The 20,367-nt window shown below is 39.8% G+C and overlaps 1 protein-coding gene across 3 annotated transcripts; it reads left to right on the top strand.

Moving 5' to 3' along the window:
• Positions 1-160: 160 nt before the first annotated feature.
• On the top strand, positions 161-19,415 carry ADHFE1 (alcohol dehydrogenase iron containing 1). Of its 3 annotated transcripts, none has more exons than XR_013545433.1 (14): positions 161-948; positions 2,855-2,892; positions 6,793-6,836; positions 7,075-7,128; positions 9,566-9,720; positions 10,563-10,759; positions 11,618-11,695; positions 12,476-12,581; positions 12,808-12,960; positions 13,585-13,683; positions 14,575-14,653; positions 14,779-14,896; positions 16,364-16,521; positions 18,893-19,415. XR_013545433.1 is itself a non-coding variant. In XM_020812067.3 (14 exons), the coding sequence occupies exons 1-14, from the start codon at positions 893-895 to the stop codon at positions 18,974-18,976; spliced, it is 1,398 nt and encodes a 465-aa protein (XP_020667726.3). In that variant the 5' UTR covers positions 161-892; the 3' UTR covers positions 18,977-19,415. The 3 variants fall into 3 exon arrangements, 2 of the variants coding, with proteins under 2 accessions (XP_020667726.3, XP_072855093.2); XM_020812067.3 differs by having other exon boundaries at positions 14,779-14,875; XM_072998992.2 differs by lacking the exon at positions 6,793-6,836 and having other exon boundaries at positions 863-948; positions 14,779-14,875.
• Positions 19,416-20,367: the final 952 nt, after the last annotated feature.

Here is a 20,367-nt window from a genome sequence, read left to right on the forward strand (position 1 = left end):
CACAATTATTTTTCTTTATCCTATTGTAGTGCTTTGCAAAAGGAAGTAGGTAAGGCGTGTAATCCTGGGAGCAGCTGTTCATATTCTGGAGGACTCCTCAATCTTTGGCCCTTCAAATGTTTTAGCCATATAAACTGAGGTTTCTGGGAGTTCAGGTTCTAAACACCTAGATAGCCAAGGGCTATAAACCACTAGCTTGGAGTTCCTTCAAGTTCCAGCTCATGTACAGATGAATCAGTGGACAGAAATAGTTAAGCTAGCAGAGCAACCTTCAATGAAAATCCTGTCATTTCTATTTTGTAAAAAAATACAGATTAGTTGTGAAATTAGATATAGATATAGATATGCATACTGTACATACATACATACACACACACACACACACACACACACATATATACATACACACACACACACCCAGTTTTCTTAAATAAGAATAATTTTAAGTGCTTTATTTACAAAGTATTGTGGAAGCCTTAAGACTGGCTGATCTGTGGTCACAATACATTAGAACGGCTTATTTCAGTTTTCTGCAGAGCTAAAGGCTAGATGTGAATTTTCAAGGTGTCCTTTTAGAGAAGACCAGCACCACGCTCTTGCAGTTAACTCACTCCTTGGCAAGCAACTCAGAAAGAGATCCACAGAGTCAAGAGAAGCAAAGTTGTTAAACCTGTAGAATCAATAATAAACTTAATGGTGTTTGGGTTTCTTAGGTCTCCCCTTGAAAACTTTAAAGTGATTCCGTTGGTAATTTAATGTAGCTCTGCAATCAGTTATAATAAGCACACCAGAAAATGGACAGCTATTCTGTCCGTTCCCTTTCTGTTTACATAGTTTCTCTTGACTTTGCTTTCCCATCATGCCTTGCTGTTCAAAGTAAAGGCTGCGAGTCATGGCAGGAGGACGGGAAAGAGTGACTCATATGCTGAAACAACTTTATCGAGCCTCGTAAGTTTGCACTTTCTTAAGCTCTATGGATTTTGGTTCTTGAGATGTAAATTTTCAAGAAAACCTCCCACTAAAAAAGCAACACAGCATTTCAAAATATTACTGCCATTACTTTTAGGGAATGTACTGGTGCTGAAGTCAAGGGAATGACTGTACAGTATTTTGAGAAATGAGCTTTTCTATCTTTGGAAATTATTAATATAGCCTGCCTAGTTCTCTTTCCTTTACAGCTGAGAGAACAAGCAAACAGAAACCTTGTGTCAAAGGCTGTTCCTAACACAGAAGTGGACTTTGGCATTTGCTGAAAGTATGCAGAAACTCACAGAATGTTTAGTTCCAACCTTTTTCCATAGATGGAAACAACAAATATAGTCGTATTTACGTACTGGATTTGTACTGCTGTTCATCAATCATGTTCTCAGAGTGATAAGATTCATCTGTGAAAAATAAAATGCAACAAGAAAATGCAGCATAAAAAACTTCTGGTTGAGCAAAATGAAAATCACTGAGTAGCAGTTCAAAATTGGAATGCATATTTTCAAAGGTGCACTCTTGTATATCAAAACAAAATCACTATCACTGCAGCACTTATTCTGGAGCCAATATCAGGTTTTTAACAGCAATTCCAGATTATCTTAAAGATATAAAACTGCATTATGTAAAGAAAATGGATGGTATATTTTTCTCTTTCATAATGCTAGAACCCTGCTTCCACTGTGTTAAACTCATTTTGAAGTAAATGTGAATGCAGTTACTTGGAAGCAGGTTCAGCAGAAGTTAGTGTAACTGACTGGGAAAAATTAGTAGGCTCAGATCCTTGCAATAGGCTGCCCAGAAGAAATCTGTGTTTATTCTACCAATTTAGAAAAACATGGGTGGGAGCAGAAAAACACTTCTGATTAATGAATATTAGAAGTGATGGGGTTGTGGCGACATGTCTCTGAGCTGTAATCTGTGAACACTTACTGCCAAATAAAATTCGGCTTTGAAGTCTCACTCCTCCATATGTCACAAGAGTCTTTTTTTCTTTTTATTTAAAACTGTTGTTTGATATTCCTAAAAGGGCCTTCCCAGTTTCTAAGTCCTATTTAAATGACATACAAATTAACATTAGGTATTATACATGCATTTTTCAAAGTCTTCAAAAGTGATAATTCCAGTAGTAAGGAAAAGTCATTACCACTTCCAGACACTAGATGTCACAACACTTTTGTGAAACATGCCATGATATATTTTCAAGAAGTAAGCCTATTAGTAAGTGTGTGTAAGCACATGTAAGGAAAAATATGGCTTTTTGAACAGTAATAGATTTATATTAGCGTAAACTTTCATAGATTTGGTCTATTTATTCAGAAACACATGGACTGTAATCCATAAAAGCTCACTGAAATGAGTCTGTTACAGTGGGGTCTCTAGTTAAGAACGTCCCTACTTAAGAACAATCCAACTTAAGAACAGCTCCATTTGCTAAATTTTGCTTCTACTTGAGAACAGAAATCCAAGATAAGAACAGGAAAAAAAACCTTTCCTGCTCTTTTTTTAACCTTAGGTCATCTTAGGTTAAAAAAAATTCTCCCCCTAGTGGTAGAGTACGTATTAACCAGCTTTGCATTAGTTCCTATGCGAATTAATGCTTCAATGTACGAACGCACCTCTACATAACAAAAAAACAGCCAGAACGGATTAATTGGTTTTCAGTCCATTCCTGTGGGAAATTTTGCTTCAACTTAAGAACGTTTCAACTTAAGAACACCATTCCAAAACCAATTAAGTTCTTAAGTAGAGGTTCCACTGTAGTCTTAAATCTACCATAAGAATTTGTTTCTGTTTGTGAAACGGACACTTGTTCTGGTTCTGTTATTTTCTCAGTGCTTTTTTACAGAAGCTATTTTCCCCTTTTCATTAGGTGCATGTGTCCTGCTCATTCCCACAATTATTCTCAAGGTAAGTCAATTCCCCCCCCCTTACATTGGTTATCTTCTGTTCTAAACTTTCCTAATGTCAGGTTTCCATTAGATAGCAATTATATCATTAACTGAGCTTTTTTTTTATTTTTCAAGGTAACTAAGATAGTTCTCTTTTTATGTCCTTTGGAAAGAAAAATATTTGAAAATTACAAACAGCTGGCCTGTGAAACAAAATGTTCTCTCCTCTTGTCCATTGCATTGTTGCATCAGCACCCACAACAGAGCCCAACAGCACAATCTGCCACATGAACCCTGTGATATTCCACCATTTATTGAGGCCATGTACAGTAACATTACAGTTTTAACAAAAACGGAGTTAATTTTTGCTTCGTTAAGGTATAGTTATAAAGTGCCATAATTCTATCTTTGTTCACAAGAAAAAGAATTGACTGAAAATAGCTGGTTTTTTATAACTGTTTACTTCTAAACTCTACCCCTTAGCCTCAAATTAAGCATGTTACTGACATTTCATGCTAAACACTAAGGCAGCCAGGTGCTCCTGGATGCAAGCCTGCAATTTAGAATAATCTGCTGTGATTTCTTAACTGGAAATAGTTCATTTTAATTAATTAATTAATTTTTTAAAAAAGGAAGATGCAATCTATTCTACTCTTTTCAAGTAGAAACAAGAATTAGGCCAACCCATATTCATCAACTGTATTGTCAGTAAACACAAACCTGGGACATAATTAGATACCATGCAGACAATATTTTTTAAAAACAGTACATAAAATACTCTATAGCTAGAAAATCCTGAAAGGGGTAGCCATGAGTTTCAGTTGTTAAGACCTGAAGATGTGGACAGGGTGCTTGGATCTGTCTGTTCTACCACCACTCCGCTCGCCCCTTGCCCATCTTGGCTAATTGGAAGATCTGCCAGGGGGGGTTCGCACCTGGGTCTAGGAGACCGTGAACACTTCTTTGAGAGAGGGAGTGATCCCTACCAACTTGAAAGAGGCGGTAATTCGTCCACTCCTTAAAAAGCCTAACCTGGACCCAAGGCTGGTGGTTAACTACCGACCAGTGGTGAACCTCCCTTATTTGGGCAAAGTGTTGGAGCGGGTTATAACCGTTTACTTCTAAACCCTATAGCTACTCCAGGTGCTGCTGGATGAAACGGATTTTCTGGATCCATTTCAATCGGGTTTTAGGCCGGGTTTTGGTACGGAGACTGCCTTGGTTGCCCTGTACAATGACCTTTGCCAGGAGAGAGACAGGGGGAGTGTGACCCTGTTGATACTCCTGGACCTCTCAGCAGCTTTCGACACCATCGACCACGGTGTCCTTCTGGATAGGCTGGCTGGGTTGGGAGTTGGGGGCACCGCTTTACGGTGGTTCCGCTCCTTCCTGGCTGACCGTGTCCAGAGGGTGGTGCTGGAGGACAGTTGCTCTGTCCCATGGCATTTATGTCATGGGGTTCCTCAGGGCTCGAAATTGTCCCCCATGCTGTTTAACATCTACATGAAATCGCTGGGAGAGGTCATCAGGAGGTTTGGGCTGAGGAGTCAGCAATATGCTGACGATACTCAGCTCTACCTCTCGTTTTCCACCAATCCGGGTGAAGCAGTTTCTGTGCTGAACTCGTGTCTGGACCTGATAATGGACCGGATGAGGGTTAATAAATTGAAATACAATCCGGACAAGACGGAAGTGCTGTTAGTGGGTGCTTCGCCGGACAGGCTGGAGGGCCATTTCCCTGCCCTGAATGGGGTTACAGTCCCCCTAAGGGACAGGGTCTACAGCTGGGGGCTGCTTCTGGACCCCAGTCTAACACTTGAAGCCCAGGTGGACTCGGTGGCCAGAGGCGCCTTCCTTCAGCTGTGGAAATTTTACCAGCTATGGCCCTACCTGGACGAGCGGAGTCTCATGACAGTTACATGACATATAAAGCCCTAAACGGCTTGGGCCCTGGATACCTGAAGGACCACCTCCTTCCATATGAACCTACCTCACAGTTAAGATCTAGCCAGGGGGCCCTTTTGAAAGAGCCGTCCCTCAAGGAAGTAAGAGGGATGGCTTGTAGAGAAAGGGCCTTTTTGGTAGCTGCCCCCAGACTATGGAATGCCCTCCCGACTGAGATTCATCTGGTGGTGACGCTGATGACATTTCGGCACCAAAACCTGTTCCAGAAGGCTTTTAATTAAAATAATATCAGCTGTGGGTCTGATGGCAATCTTTAGAGTATATATTTTAATTGCATTTTAATTGTTTTGTCTTTTTATTGTATTTTAAATGTTGTAAGCTGCCCAGAGACCTTTGGGTAGTGTGGGTGGCATATAAGTTAAATAATACCCATAGGCATCCTTCAGTCTCGAGTGTCCTCTCCAGAGCATGAAGCCTGGGTAAAGTAATATGGAGGATAGGCTGTTACCCAAGCAGCAAATCCCCCCTCTCCACATTGTTGAAATGGTCCAATGGAAAGGCAAGAGCCAATACAACTGGTTCCAGTAACGTCGCAGAAGTTGGCAGAATGACATGAACTGCCTTCGGGACTCCAACTCCGGAAGTTAAATAAATAATAATAAGTTAGAACTCACCTGATGGTGCATAATTATTTATACATAGCAATTATCCATATAGTTTTGGCAGTATTTTGTTACATTTTGCTGTGGATGGAGAGCTTCCTTTGCATATATATGCCCAATATGCTTTTTCTGTGCAAGCTATACATCACAGCAGATCATTGGAAGCACACTGTGCTCTCTTCGGCATCATGGCCAAGCAGTGCTCATATGGACATGCTATTTGTTTAAAATATTTTAACCCACCTTTCTCCTTAAAAAGGATCCAAGGCAGCTTACAACAATTAAAAGGCAGTAATTAAGCTAACAACAGTGAGTATACAGTACTAAAAGAACTGAATGAATGCAATACTAAAAGAAAGAAAAAAGAAATGCCAAAGTACATTCAATGCAGTAAGGAACATCAATCCATTAAAAAGCCCCACTTGGCAGCCAGTCACTCAGGGAAAGGTTTTCTGAAAAGAAAGGTCTTGCCTGCTTGCGGAAGAACAATAAAGATGAGGCCAGCCTAGTCTTCTGTGGGAGGGAATTCCAGAATCTGGGAGCAGCAACAGAGAAGGCCTTGCTTGTGTTCCCACGAAATGCACCTGTGAAGGTGACAGAACTGAGATAAAGGCCTCCCTTGATTATCTTAACATTCAAATAGGCTCATAAAGGGAGATGCAGTCCTTGAGAAAGCTTGGACCCAAGCCAGTTAGGGCTTTATAGGTTAGAACCATCACTTTCAATTCTGCCCAAAGCTGGATCAGCAGTTAGTGGAACTATTGTAACAAGGGGTCCCTATGTCTTGCCCCTCTTCGCAATCTAGCTGCTTTGTTTTGGATACACTGAAGTTTTGTGATCCTTTCCACATAGAGTGCATCAATCCAGCCAGGATATAACGAAGGCCTGTGTCACCATGGCCAGATCAGACCTCTCCAGGAGCAGGTGCAGCAGGCACACTGGTTTTAACTGTGCAAATGCACTCTTGACCACTGATGCTTCCACAAAGAAGCTGAGAAAGTCAGAATTTGATACTGTTCCTTTGTTGTGGACTACAACTACAGTAGATTCTCTAGAGGAATCATACCTCACTCCATTTCCACCAACAAAAGGACCTTTTCCAAGGTCTGACACAGGTGCTATGTACAGCTAATAAGGTGCACAACAATGGAGCATATGAGTAAATTTCAGGGAAAAGATGCCAGCACACACAGAAAAAGAGAGAGCTAGAGAGAGAGAAGAAATGGCATGTTAAATTCTTGAGAGTTATACTTCAAGTACGTCAACTACATGAAACTTTCTTGGAAACATAAACAATTTATCTCTTGTCTGGTTCTGCTCTTGTTCAATTCAGTTTATAATTTCTGTTCCAGGTATTGAAAAAGTTGTTTCAGGAAAAACAGAATATGCTTTTGAGGTAAACTTAATGAATAAACCCATTTGAAAGTAAAATACTGTGCTCTCTTTAAACCTACAACTTACACAAGCTAATATATGTACTGATCATTTGAAATCAATTACTTTATTTGAATTCAACGAGTCGGTCCATTCTAGATAAGACAACCATTGTGTTTACCCTTTGAAAAAAATAACTTTTGGAATCTTAGCTCCATGTAGCCATTTTTCTGAAATATATTATTTCCTGGCTTTTCTAGATGTCTCTTTCTAATATCCGATATGGAAAGGGTGTTACTAAAGAAGTGGGAATGGTAAGGAAGCATTTACATATTTTCACTTGATGTTTAAAAGACTGCCACTCATTGTGAAGATTTTTCATGCACGGGTAGCCTTTTTTGAAAAAAATCTACTTCTGAATTAGAGCTTGAAAGCAATACTTTACAGACAGTAATGTTGCTCAGCTGGAATCCTATTGATATGCGTATTCACATAAGGTTTGCTTAACCAGCCACAGCTAATTGTAGCTATCTTATGAAGAGCCAGGGTGCCTCTCTGTCGTACAATCAAACATGTGATCAGTCACGTGACCAAGACCTACCCTGACACCTTGTCAAGTAGCTGCAGCAAGTACAGATGGGCATGGCTTGCTTTGTGCCATGTTGTCACAAATAGTTGGTGCACCACCAGAGGTGCCACACATTCCCTTCCCCAACCCCCAACCCCACCCCAGCTGACTCTCCCACTCACCAGCTAGCACACATTGCTCATCTCCTGCTCTTCACATGACTGTCCACTCAAAGGCAGCACTGCAAGAATCCCTGCTCCTCATCTGAGTTTGCAGCTGCTGGAGGAGCTGGAAAAATGAAGTCCATGTTCCTGCTGTGATTGGGTGGTCTCATGAAGAGCAGAAGACAAGTAGTTTGTGCGGGTTGGTGAGTGGGGGAAGGGAATGTGCGACACCTGTGGCGCCATGATGACAACTTACAATGATGTGGCATGAAGCGAGCCATGCCTATCTCTAGCAGCAAGTTAAGCAGACCTTACAAGAGCATCAATAGGATTTTAGCCATCATCTGTCACTTTTTGGGACAGATTTAAGAAGGATTTAAGATGTCCCTTTTCCCCGTGTTTTCACATGGGAAAGTTTAACACTGAGGGAATGACTATTATTGATTGGTTACTTCCAACTTATTTGTTATCACTTGTTAACTTCCCAGAAATGTGTTTGTGCAAAGTGTTTCACTATTTTGAGTGATTTTTCTTTTCTTTTTCAAAAAAATGAAATAAAACATGTGAAAGAATGAGTGGAGTTAATATTAGTACAGCACAAGAAATTTACACAGGCAATTAATGCAAACGCACTAGGATTTTGGAATAAAATCTGAAACTTTGCTCTGAATTCTCAGCATTGCAACTGTGTGATGAACCACTGCAAATAGGTATGTCATTTATACATAGTAAGGGCATAGTAGGTATGTCATCTATACATAGTAAGGGCACTGTCTCAGTCCTCCAAGCGTATATTTTGGTCAAAGTGGCAAAATATACAAAAGGGTAGTGCCAGCAAGGTTAGAAGAATCTCAAGGTTTGCAGAAGTACAAAAACAGTTTCAGAAATACCCTGAACCAAGACAGAGTCCCCAAACAAAACAGTGAGAGCATGGAACACAGAGATTACCGCAGAGGGAACAGAAAGCCAGGATAAAAGGAACAGAATGGAGTAGCTGGGAGTTCAGAACAGCAGCACCCCACCCCTGCATTGCTTAGTAACATTGCAGAGATGAATGACTGGATGTAATGAATTATATTCATACAGATATATTAATTGTAATTGTGACGATCGGCCCACGTCACTCAATCCATTCATAGTCACGAGCTGATTTGCATGAGCCTATGAGAGGGCTGGAGAGGTGGAGTCAGCAGCTATATGAAGATTTGGCGGAAGAAGCTAGAGATAGAGATTGGGATGAGATCCAGAAAGAGAAAGGGACTGGTTCGTCAGAGAGAGAGAGGGGACAAATACTGAGAGATAAATCTGGTTAAGAAAATAAGTAGAGGAGGTGGTAATGATTTTGAAAGAGAAAAGTATGTACTGAGAGAACTGTTAATTATTTGCTTGTGTATAATGTTTATCTGAATAACTTCTGTTATTATTAAATCTGATTCACTTCAATAAATAAGTTCCGTTCATTTATTTATTTATTTATTTATTTTAATTTATTTTATTTTATTTATACCCCACCTATCTGGTCGACATGACCACTCTAGGCGGTTTGTATTCACAAGACAAGTGTTCTGACAAACGTCATTTATATTGTGGATTGAGGTAATCCACTGGTGGCAGCGAGAGGAAAACACGACTTGAGCCTTTGTGAGGGCAAAACATGCAGGTGCCACAAGGGTGAACGCCACAGTAAGGTAAAGGTAAAGGTTCCCCTTGACAATTTGTCCAGTCGTGTTCGACTCTAGGGGGCAGTGCTCATATCCATTTCCAACCCACAGAGCTAGCATTTGTCCGAAGACAATCTTCCGTGGTCATGTGGCCAGCGCGACTAGACACAGAACACTGTTACCTTCCCACCGGGGTGGTATCTATTTATCTACTCGCATTTTTGCATTTTACATGCTTTTGAACCGCTAGGTTGGCGGGAGCTGGGACAAGCAATGGGGGCTCACTCCATGTTCCCTTCAGAGTGGTTTCTTTTTTTTTCTCCCCTCTTTCTTTCTCCATTTGCTCTTCTTGCTGCAGGATCTGCAGAACTTGGGTGCTAGAAACGTTTGCGTGGTGACAGATAAAAATATTTCTCAGCTCCCTCCTCTGAAAGCGGTATTGGATTCTCTAACGGCAAATGGTATAAACTTCCAAATATATGACAATGTAAGGGTGGAGCCATCAGACCAGAGGTACTTTCTGTCTCACACTTTTACAACTTGACATTTACCGTTTGCTTTCCAAGTTTTTGCAAATAAAGGCTTATGGTAAGAGAGAATATCCATCTGTCAGTTTCTACAGGATAACAGTCAAAGCCCAAAAGGAATTAAATTTGTTACAACTAACTTTTCACATTGATGCTGATCCCCATCTTTCCCCAGCAGGGGAAATACTGTCTCCCATGCGGTTCAAGAGGATTCCTCAGAGCCCTCAGACAACCTTCTTTGGGGAGACACAGGGACTATAACTGGGAGAAAGAATCAGAAAGAAAAAAGGAAGTATCAGGGGACCAAAAAAATCCCCCTTCCCAAGAGTTCTGTGGGCAGACCTCTGTTCACAAGCAGACAAAATCTAGATTTTCCTCTTCAAGCACCCAACTAGCTACCTGTTATCAAGGATAGGGCGGCAGGAATCTTGGAAGCAAGTTCATCAGTTGTAGCCAAGCAAAGTAGCTGTCTGAACTGTTGCCTGTTAATTTTGGTCAAGTATTTATGTTTCTCTTTGTAGCTTTAAATACATGATTTAGAGTATAAAAGCCAAAGTATATCATGAGGGGAATGCACACCCCCTACAATTTACCAGTCAGTAGGATTTCCTCAGATATAAGTGCTCCAGCATTGTGTTAACCTTCCAATGATCTATTCCAAAACAAAACATGTTATACAAAATACATACATCACAAAAATCATATGCTATGAGAAACACACATTTTGCCAATTGAGGGGTCACTTATTCTAATAATGTTTTGAGTATATTGTCTAGTTTGGGCTGTAAGGTTGTGTGTCAAAGTAAAATAACACTTCTTTCTTTCAAGTTTCAAGGATGCCATTGAGTTTGCAAAAAAGAGGGAGTTTGACTCTTACGTTGCTGTAGGCGGAGGTTCAGTGATAGACACTTGTAAAATAGCCAATCTCTATGCATCCAGCCCAGAGTCAGACTTCTTGGATTATGTCAATGCTCCCATTGGAAAGGGCAAGCCTGTTAAAGTCACTCTTAAGCCACTGATAGCAGGTAAGAAAACTTACATTCCATATTTGCGTGACTGTAAAACTATAGCATGTATATGATAGTTTTGAGTTATCTATTCTTCTGTCAGAAGTCTACATGATTTGAGGGACTGCCTCAAAATCTTATATAAGGAATTTTGAGCTGTCTGAGGGAAAGAGTAGAGTACAAGAGTGACGAATGGATCATGCTGCATTTAAAAATTCATACAAGTTTCCATCCAAACTGGGAAGCCTGATTGTGTGGTAATAGAACTTAATTCTTGGTAGGACATGACACTAGGCATTAAGGTGATGGCCTCAGTGATCAGATGTCAATGCAGAGAGTAGAGGTGAAATATTGACTACCCAAGCCACATGACTACTTGCCCTCCTTTAAGGGAGCTTGTCATCCTCAGGTAAATAGATGCTACCCTGTTCTTCAGTTCCAGGCTCATTAGCTCTGAACATGGAATGGGAAAGGGCACCATATTGTGCTATGGTTTTAAGAGCTGTCATGAGACAGCTCTGGTCCAACATCTCAAGCTTGCAAGCAGAAGACTGGCTGAGCATTCCCTCCAAATTACTCCTCTTTTTTTCCCTCCCATCTATTTTGCAGTGGTACTGCTCTTCAAAATTGCAGACAATTTTTTCTCCAGAATGCCTCTTGAAAATTGACCTACATAATCTTGAAGTGTTGTTCTGAGAGGGTTTTTGGTAACATGAGAGGCTGGTAGCCAGCAACTCCTCAGAAGAGCATCACTACCACTCCTTTTTAATTCCTCCTGAAAATCAGTGATATAGCTGCCATCCCTCCACTTTTTGTTAAAGGTTGGATTGATTTACAACAGTGATGACTAACTGAATTTGGTTTTTTTCCCCAAAGTTCCTACAACAGCTGGAACTGGAAGCGAAACTACTGGAGTCGCTATTTTTGATTACAAAGAACTAAAAGTAAAAACTGGTAAGGATTGTAGCTGCATGCAAATTCTGTGGATTTTATATTACTGCTTGTTTCTTTGTTAAAGCTTTCTTTAACATCCATTTTATGGAATTCATTAGCAGTTACTTCAAAGAAACAGTTTTTCTCAAATACCTTAGGGCGATGAGATACATGTCAATGAAAAAAACTATTACTACAAATGAAGAGAGAAAGAAAAAAGTTGTTGAAATGTTGTGATATTCCATGGTGTTCTGTGGCATGAGCAGAAAAACCAATTTATGGCTAGAACTGACTCACAATAACATTTCTTAATGCAAAGGTCTATGCACTCCATGTGAACATGATGAAAAAAGCAATCAATATGCAGCGGTCTATTTACCTGTATGAACATGATATGGGAACTTCTGGCTATCTGTGATCCAAGTAGGGGGATACCTTATCCCTTCACTTGTGGGGGGAACAAACTGCCATCTGGGACTTCCCACCAATTGTCAATTCCCACTCTCCTCTCTGTGTTACACCAAAAGCAAGTCTAGGCAAGTTGTGTCTGTGCAGGTGCCATTGAACTCCATCTCACATCAGTCTTAGCAGTCTGGCCAGTGATAAGATATGATGGTAGTCCATCAACATCTGGATAGCCAAAGACCTGGGGAAAATACAAAGTAGGTGATAGATATCCCTCCTCCTCATGGAGGAATTTGATGAAACTTCTAAGGCAGTTTCAGTAAGACTAGCCAGTGCAGTTTTTCAGGATAATGCCACATATCTCTAGCTTAACAAATATGTGATGTCCATGTTTAGGCATTGCTTCAAGAGCCATTAAGCCCTTCTTGGGCATCATTGACCCTTTACATACTTTCCATATGCCTGAACGGGTGATGGCTAATAGTGGCTTTGATGTGCTCTGGTAAGTATTTTTCATATATTTAAAAGACTACCTTATTTTAAAGACATTTTAACAGTTTTAGGTATGTGTGTTGATAAATTTTTTTTTAATCAAAATATTTTAGAGAAGGAATTGAATGATTTTGAATAGGATGTGAAATAAAATGAAAAGCAGGCTGTTCTATAGGACAGCTACATGAATATATTCTTACATGGACACTTCCATTTCCTCTCCATCCCATTGCCAGCCATGCCCTCGAATCCTATACTGCTCTTCCGTATAATCAGCGTAGCCCCTGTCCTTCAAATCCAATGAACCGACCAGCTTACCAAGGAAGCAACCCTATCAGTGATGTCTGGGCCATCCATGCATTAAGGATTGTTTCTAAATATTTGAAGAGGTAATATTTTTCTAGTAATCTTAAATTTCTTCTGTTTGAAAGAACAACAACCACATCATCCTTCACAGATGAGTAGTTAATCATGAATGAAAGAGTATGATCCAACCTGGTGCTCTCCTGAATTAACTAAATACATAAGGGTTTAAATTGGCAGGAGGGTCTTCTGGTCCACAGTGCATCGTATCATTGAAGGTGTGATCACACAGCATCTATCTCACATTTTGGGCTAATTGTGGCGTGGCCCAGTGGAAGCTATTTCCTAGCAACCACACAACATGATTGTAGTTGGGCTGGAGTACTATTTATCATCATGTGTTGTGTGGCCTCTGTAAAATAGTGCTCCACCCAGCCCCAATCCATGTCCAGTGTGGACCTTTTTTGGTCAAGAAGTAGAGCTACTACTTTTGGGGGCTGGGTTGCAGTCATTCCCTGATGGACAGAAGGATCACTTTAAGCGAGATTACTCTCCTCCCTGCAGAGGAACCCTTTCCGGGGCAATCAACCCTGTGTTATAGTCCCTTACCCTAGTAGTGCACTGATAAACCTCTAACATGCTACAGTGTCATTTGTCCTTTCCATCCACATGCATTTTCTTATTTGGATAAACTGTTTTCATTCTGGCAGAGCCATCAAGAATCCAGACGACCAAGAAGCAAGGGCTAAAATGCACTTGGCAAGTGCTTTTGCTGGCATGGGCTTTGGAAATGCTGGTGTACATCTTTGGTGAGTATAGAACAGATTTCACTGTTGTACCACAACTGTTTGTTTGTCAGCACACAAGAGGGCCTAACCCTAATCAACTGGTTGTCTCTGAGATGAGAAAGCGAGGAGAATTTGCTTTTGCATTAAGATACATCTATTTCTATGTTACCTTTCAACTCCTCCCAGTGTGTTTCATGTACAAATAAAACATGAAAACAAAAGGTGTCCCATTATTATAAAAGAATAGCAGCAGTCTGAACACTGTACAGGTGAACGGGGTACATCATCCATACAAAACCAAACTTAAAACAATTCAGAGGAAACTATTTAAAAACCAGCAGCAAAGAAAATCATTTGTGACCAATCTCTTTGCCTCTCTTTGCATTCATATGCAAAATTACCAACATATCATACCATACCGATCATGGGGCACATGATTAACTCTGGATCAAGGGCCTCGGGATTAATTTTTATGTATTATTACGAAAGAGTGTCACTTCATGTCTTGATGTTAGCAAAGCACAAGCAAATGCAGTGGTGCCAGGTACCCATTTGTGGTTGACGGGATAGAAGGCAGGGGTGGGTAGAACCACCTGCTGCTGCTGCTTCCCTATATTCTCCTCCAACTCTATTCTCTTTCTTATCTTCACACACAGAGGAATTCAGCAGGAGGGGGAACACAGGCAGGACCTTTGATAAGAAGGCAAGCAGAAGGGGGCTGGCTAGGTGTGATCTGAGCCTCAGTTGGACCAGCCACTACTGAGTAAATATGAACTGAAAGAATCAAGGGTATTTGCCTCCTGCCTCACCTCTGATCAATTATACTATGAATGATGTGTGCATTTCCTAGTTGTTTGCTGCACTGATATCTTCCCTGTGTTTTAATACTTCTTCCCTTCTTTCTTTCTGTAGCCATGGCATGTCCTACCCAATTTCTGGCTTGGTGAAGAATTATAAAGCAAAGGATTATAATGTGGATCATTCTTTAGTGGTAATACCTATTAGTCATTTGCCTGTAACTACACATGACAATGCTACTGTTATTTTCAGACACATTCTCCCATGACATAGCAACAAGTGTGATGAAGGTACCCTATGTGTTCTGCTTTCTTCCAGCCACATGGCCTTTCTGTTGTCCTCACATCCCCAGCAGTGTTTACTTTCACAGCACCAATGTGCCCTGAACGTCACTTGGAAGCTGCCCAGATTATGGGTATGATTCTGTTGATAACATGTAAGAGTATACATTAACGGTGTTTTTAGGAATGATGAGTTAAATGTGTGTCAGCTCCCCCACACTCTGTGACAGCAGGAAATACTAATGCATTTACAACAAATTTACATTGTTTCATTTGGAAGGATCTCAAAACTGGCATACAGAGGGTTTAAAGGTTTCAGAAACTTTTCAAAGTTCCCCCTGTGTATGGCTGGATTTCTTTCAATGCACGCAGCACCTATGTCTGGATTGGAAGTTATAGAAACCTGTCACCTACGGTAAGCGGGAAAATTCATAAAAGCCAATTTCATTGCATTTCAAAACTGTCGGTCAGCATGTCATTTTGATTGACAAGGAACAATAGCATTCCAAGTTTTACTTTATTTTAAGAGATTAAAAGAAAAAAGCCAGTGGTGCTGTCCTCCTGTACTATTTTCAAATATGCTAGCCTGATGGGTTTCAATGTTACATATGTGCCAGTTCTCTGGCTTCCATTGTTTCAGTTGCAATGTTCTTCCAGTGTGTTGTCTCTTCCTCTCCTCTTGAGGTGCAAGCACAGTGGATAGGGAGCACACAGCCCCCAAGCTCAGACTGTGTTTGCATTTGGCTAGCCTTTCCAGAGACAAGCGACCTGCAAGAACACATCATCAGCCATCCAGGGAGAAAAAGGAAGTCTTCTATTCTTAGTTCAGAGCCTGGAATAATTGAGGGAGTGGCATCAGAGGCCTTCCTGGCTGTGAATTCTGGGATCTGTAGTCTTCAAAAAATAACTCTCTCAGGCTCTGGCTTAGTGCAGATTGTCTCACTACATTCTTCCTACAGCTATTGTGGGAGTACAGTAGTACCTCGGTTTACGAACGCCTCAGTTTATGTAATTTTTGGTTTTCGAACCGAAATCCATAAGAAATACAGCCCCAGTTTACATTGTTTTCTTTCTTTTTTTCCCACACTATGAAAGGGTTTTCCCAGGGTGCATTGCACCCATAGCGCCACCCCTTTCATAGCACAATTGGCGTTTTGGTTTGCGAAATTTCTGTACTACGTAACATTGTGTAGAACTGATCCGTTTCGCAAACCGAGGTACTACTGTACAGGAGAAGCTATTCTAAGTTATTTTCAACACCTTTTTATGGTCCACATACTTTCCTATTGGAATCGCTATCATCCACACACTAGCCATCCAATGGATGAGTATGTAACTAGTAATATTATAAATGGTAGAATAACTTGGTTTGCAAGTTATTAATACCAATTAACATTGTTTTCTGCTCTGCCAAACTACTTTTGATTGTATTTGTTTGATCGATTTATTAACTGATTAATGGCTTTATCACCCTTTCACTTTAACTTGTCTCCAGGGGAATGACAGCTTTGTGTATGCACCCATGTGTATGTGTTCTCCCTCTATTCAATTTTAGTTTATTTATTATTGATAAATAAGTGAAATTTTCCTTTAGCTGCTTAAAGTTTTTCCTCTTATTTTAGGAGCGAACATCAGCACAGCCAAAATGAAAGACTCTGGGCTTATCTTAGCAGACACTCTCCGGAAATTCTTGTTTGATCTGAATGTTGATGATGGCTTAGCTGCTCTTGGTTATTCCACAGCTGATATCCCTGCCTTAGTTAAAGGCACACTGCCTCAGGTAGGCCAGAAAGGAGAGGACAAATATCTTAAAAGCAGTTTTCTTTCTTGCCTTTATTATTATTCTGACAGCAGACAATAAGGAATGAATAAACTGTTGATTAAGCCCAGTGTATTTTGCGGAAGACCTTTGGTGGAAAACAGAGAACATAAGAACTTAAGTGCCCTGCTGGATCAGCCCAAGGGCCCATCTAGTCCAGCTTCCTGTATCTCACAGTGGCTCCACCAGATGCCTCTGGGAGCACACAAGACAACTAGATAGCTGTCTCCTGATACCCCCTCCCCTGCATCTGGCATTTGCATAGGACTATCCAGAGCATGCTTGTGATGTTTTTTCACAAGTCCTTTTCTCCATTCCTCGGGAAGGGCCATCTGATGATTTAAAAAAAAAACTCCCTTAAAACAGGGAGTTTTTACAACTGAACCTCATCCAAACTGTAGTAATTACCTGTCTTGATTAGCTTGGGTAGGCAGAGAAGGAGGAAAGGAGATATTACTGTCTGGGAAGGGAAATTTATAGCCTTCAAGATGCTTTATGGGACTACAACTCCCATCATTCATGACTATTGGTCATGCATGTTGGGATTGATGGAAGTTTTAGTCCAACAATATATGAAGAGCCACAGCTTTCCTAGTCCAATCAACTGTACTATTTCAAGGGAAACCTTGCCCTCCTTCTATACAAGCCAGTTGTGATCATTAGTTTGTTAGTCTGGTACACTAATGTAAATTAGGATATAAGGAGTGCACTTACGTTGCCCAAAAGACTTGAGTGTACCCAGTGGAATTTTTCACTTTTTTTAATGAATGGCAACCCATTCGCATCATACAACCTCCTTTCAGTTCCAAAACAAATTTGTTTTGCAGCTTGAGCAGTTGCTACAGAGCTTCAGAATGTTACTTTTCTTTTCTTTTTTATTACTACGTACTTTGAGAATCCTCATCCAGCATGTGTACTGCACTACTGGCTGGAGATTCTGGGAGTTGTAATTCAAATGACTACCTTTTCCCAGCTCTGGGTCTGCTGATCAGCAAATGCAAGTGCAGATTAATTGCCTAGATAGTTAATGAGTCCTTTGTATCTATTTCTTTGAAATTATAAATTCTTGGATCTGAAAGTGTGTTTTGATTAATACAAGCATAAATATTTCTGTTATATACACAAAGATGGCATCATTGCTGGGAGATTAGAGAGTAGACAAAGGTATAATGAGATTCTGGTATTTTCTGGGGGTTCTTTGTTTATGCTGAAAACATCATTAATAGGTAACAGAAGGCGGTACTGATTAAGCAGTTAGTAAGAGAACACTAGATTTTCTGAATGGTACTTCTGTGGCATGGATGAGTAGGCTCCTGGAGTGCAGCAGCAAATTTACACAGAGAGAGAGAGAGATGCACACACAAACACACATAATAAATAAATAAAATAAATAAATAAAATAATCAATTGTGACCAACTTCAAAAAACAAAACCAGAAGCAACTCTCAGTCTAGCACCACTTTAAAAAAAGAACTCTCTGATTTATTTTGGTTTTAGTGAGGAGCGGATATCTGACCATATGTGTTTTATACCGCCAGGCCCAACAAGCAAGACATAAGGATTAGGGTCTGCACAAGGCGTATATCGGAAAGCAGGATTAGAAAGAACACCTCCACACTACCCACCAAATCTATCCCAAATTGTACAAATCATGTCAAAAATGGTGCCATTAATATACAATTCCGCTCCCAGAATTTCTGCCACATGGAGCTGATTAAAGTGGCTGGGAGGGTAGTTGAAGCTTAGTGTAAAAAACTGGAAAAACAGAAATAGACACCTGCATGCCTTCCTTTTCCTCATGTAAAGCACAATCCAACCCATGCCACTGAAATCAATGAGTCTTATGGTAAATTATGCTTGCTTAAGATTGCCTCATTAGCACTGAGAGATTTAACCATAGCACAAAGGGTTCAAATAGATTTCAATAGAATTATTTTCAAGGGCACTCACTTCAATCTGTTACTGATTTCTAAAACATCTCTAAGTCTTAATATGCTATGCATACACAATTGAAAGATCTTTTGTCATTTTTAAATTTTGAATTGTCAACACAAAACAAGCCATTTCTGGGAACAAGGTGACAGACTGGTATAGAAAGCTTTAAAACATCACAACAAGAAAGGAGATTGTAAACTTGAAATTTGGGTATTGTTTGAAGGGGTCACTTGTTAATACAAATTAATGTTCTTGCACGTCAGTTGATCTGAGAGAGAGAATCATAGAATCTGTAGTTATGTTGTGGAGTTTAGTTGAATGGATTCCTCCATAAGTTGTGACATTTAAATGATGTGTTTGTTGAAGTCTTTATGTAATATATTTTTTCTTTTTAAAGGAAAGAGTGACTAAATTATCTCCACGTTCCCAAACTGAAGAAGAATTATCTGCCTTATTTGAAGCTTCTATGAAACTCTATTAGCATCACACAATCTAATATTTTTCAGTAGTTTGTAAGCTTTTATTCAAAGGGGATGGAGTAATTCAAATGATTACTGTTCTTTATTTAGAATTTATGCTCACTTTTGTAATCGGAAATGTTTACTTTTCATTTACTGGTGTCTAGTTTAATTGGAAACTGATTACAGCTTTCCCTTCCGCAGACAAACTAGAGGTAGTATGATCTATCAAGTCGCAATCTGTTTGATAGATTTACTATAATATGCACTTGTGAATTTTAAGTCTTAAAAGTAACAGAAAAGCTGTTTTTATTTTGCCCTACTGTTATATTACATTGTTGTTTTATATTCTTCTATTGGTGCATGGTTTAAAAATGCATCAGTATAACCATTAATTTCCTAGCTTGATTTTCCTCTGAATCAGTTGTGACAAATAAAAATAAACTTTACAGGTTTACAAAACACTGTCCTCTACAGTCATTTCTCATCCAAGGCTCCCATTCAAACAAAAGATGCTTTGTAATGTTTTTTTTTATGACTGCCTTGAACTTTTGGTTCAATAAGACTGCCACCCACTCCTTCTGTGTTATAGGACCTTTTATGGTAGTATACTGGATGTCGGTCTGAAAGTCACTTCATTGCTCATAAAAAGACACTGTCAGGAGGAGATGGTGGTAGTGGGCTTTGTGTTCATCTTCAGATTGATGTAAAAATCAGAGAGCAGCAAGAGAGCAAAGCTGATACATTAGCATGCCATCACTTGGTCCAAAAGTCTTTTTAGCTCAAACATTTCCACAGACTTTAAAATAAGAGACAAATGAGTGAGAGACAAAAAGAGTTGCATGCTACAATTGCTGAATGTTAACAAACACACAAAGTATTGATTGCATTAAGCACAAATCAGGTTAGGCTGTGGTTCAAGATGAGTTAGAACATGTATACACTATAAACTTAAATTGTTCTGTCTCACATTCCTTTCTTAAGAATATTCATAGGGAGGTTTCCTGGATTTCTGAGAGCATATCCTTGACATCTCACAAAACAATTGTATCTAAAAGTCTTTGAGAAAGCTGTTATTGCTTTGACACTGATTTAAGTTTGGGATATAAATATTGGCATCTTCGTGTGTATGAGTGTGCACACAGTCCTTAAGAAGTGAAGCGAAGGTCACTTCACACATGACACTGTTGTAAACCAGTATTTGCCCTTGATTATTTAGTCATCCATCAGGAAGCTGCAGTCAACCATCCCAGTTCCCTGACAAGATTGCATATATAACCCTATCCAAAGAAATTTGCAAATGACTTCATTCTATACATCATTTGAATACATCTTTATAATGTAAAGCATGTGGAACAGCCTTGAGTCCTTTTTCCCTGACAGAACCATGTAATATTCTTTATGAAGAGGGCCA

Source organism: Pogona vitticeps, chromosome 4 (genome assembly GCF_051106095.1).
Source record: "Pogona vitticeps strain Pit_001003342236 chromosome 4, PviZW2.1, whole genome shotgun sequence".
Lineage (NCBI taxonomy): Eukaryota > Metazoa > Chordata > Lepidosauria > Squamata > Agamidae > Pogona > Pogona vitticeps.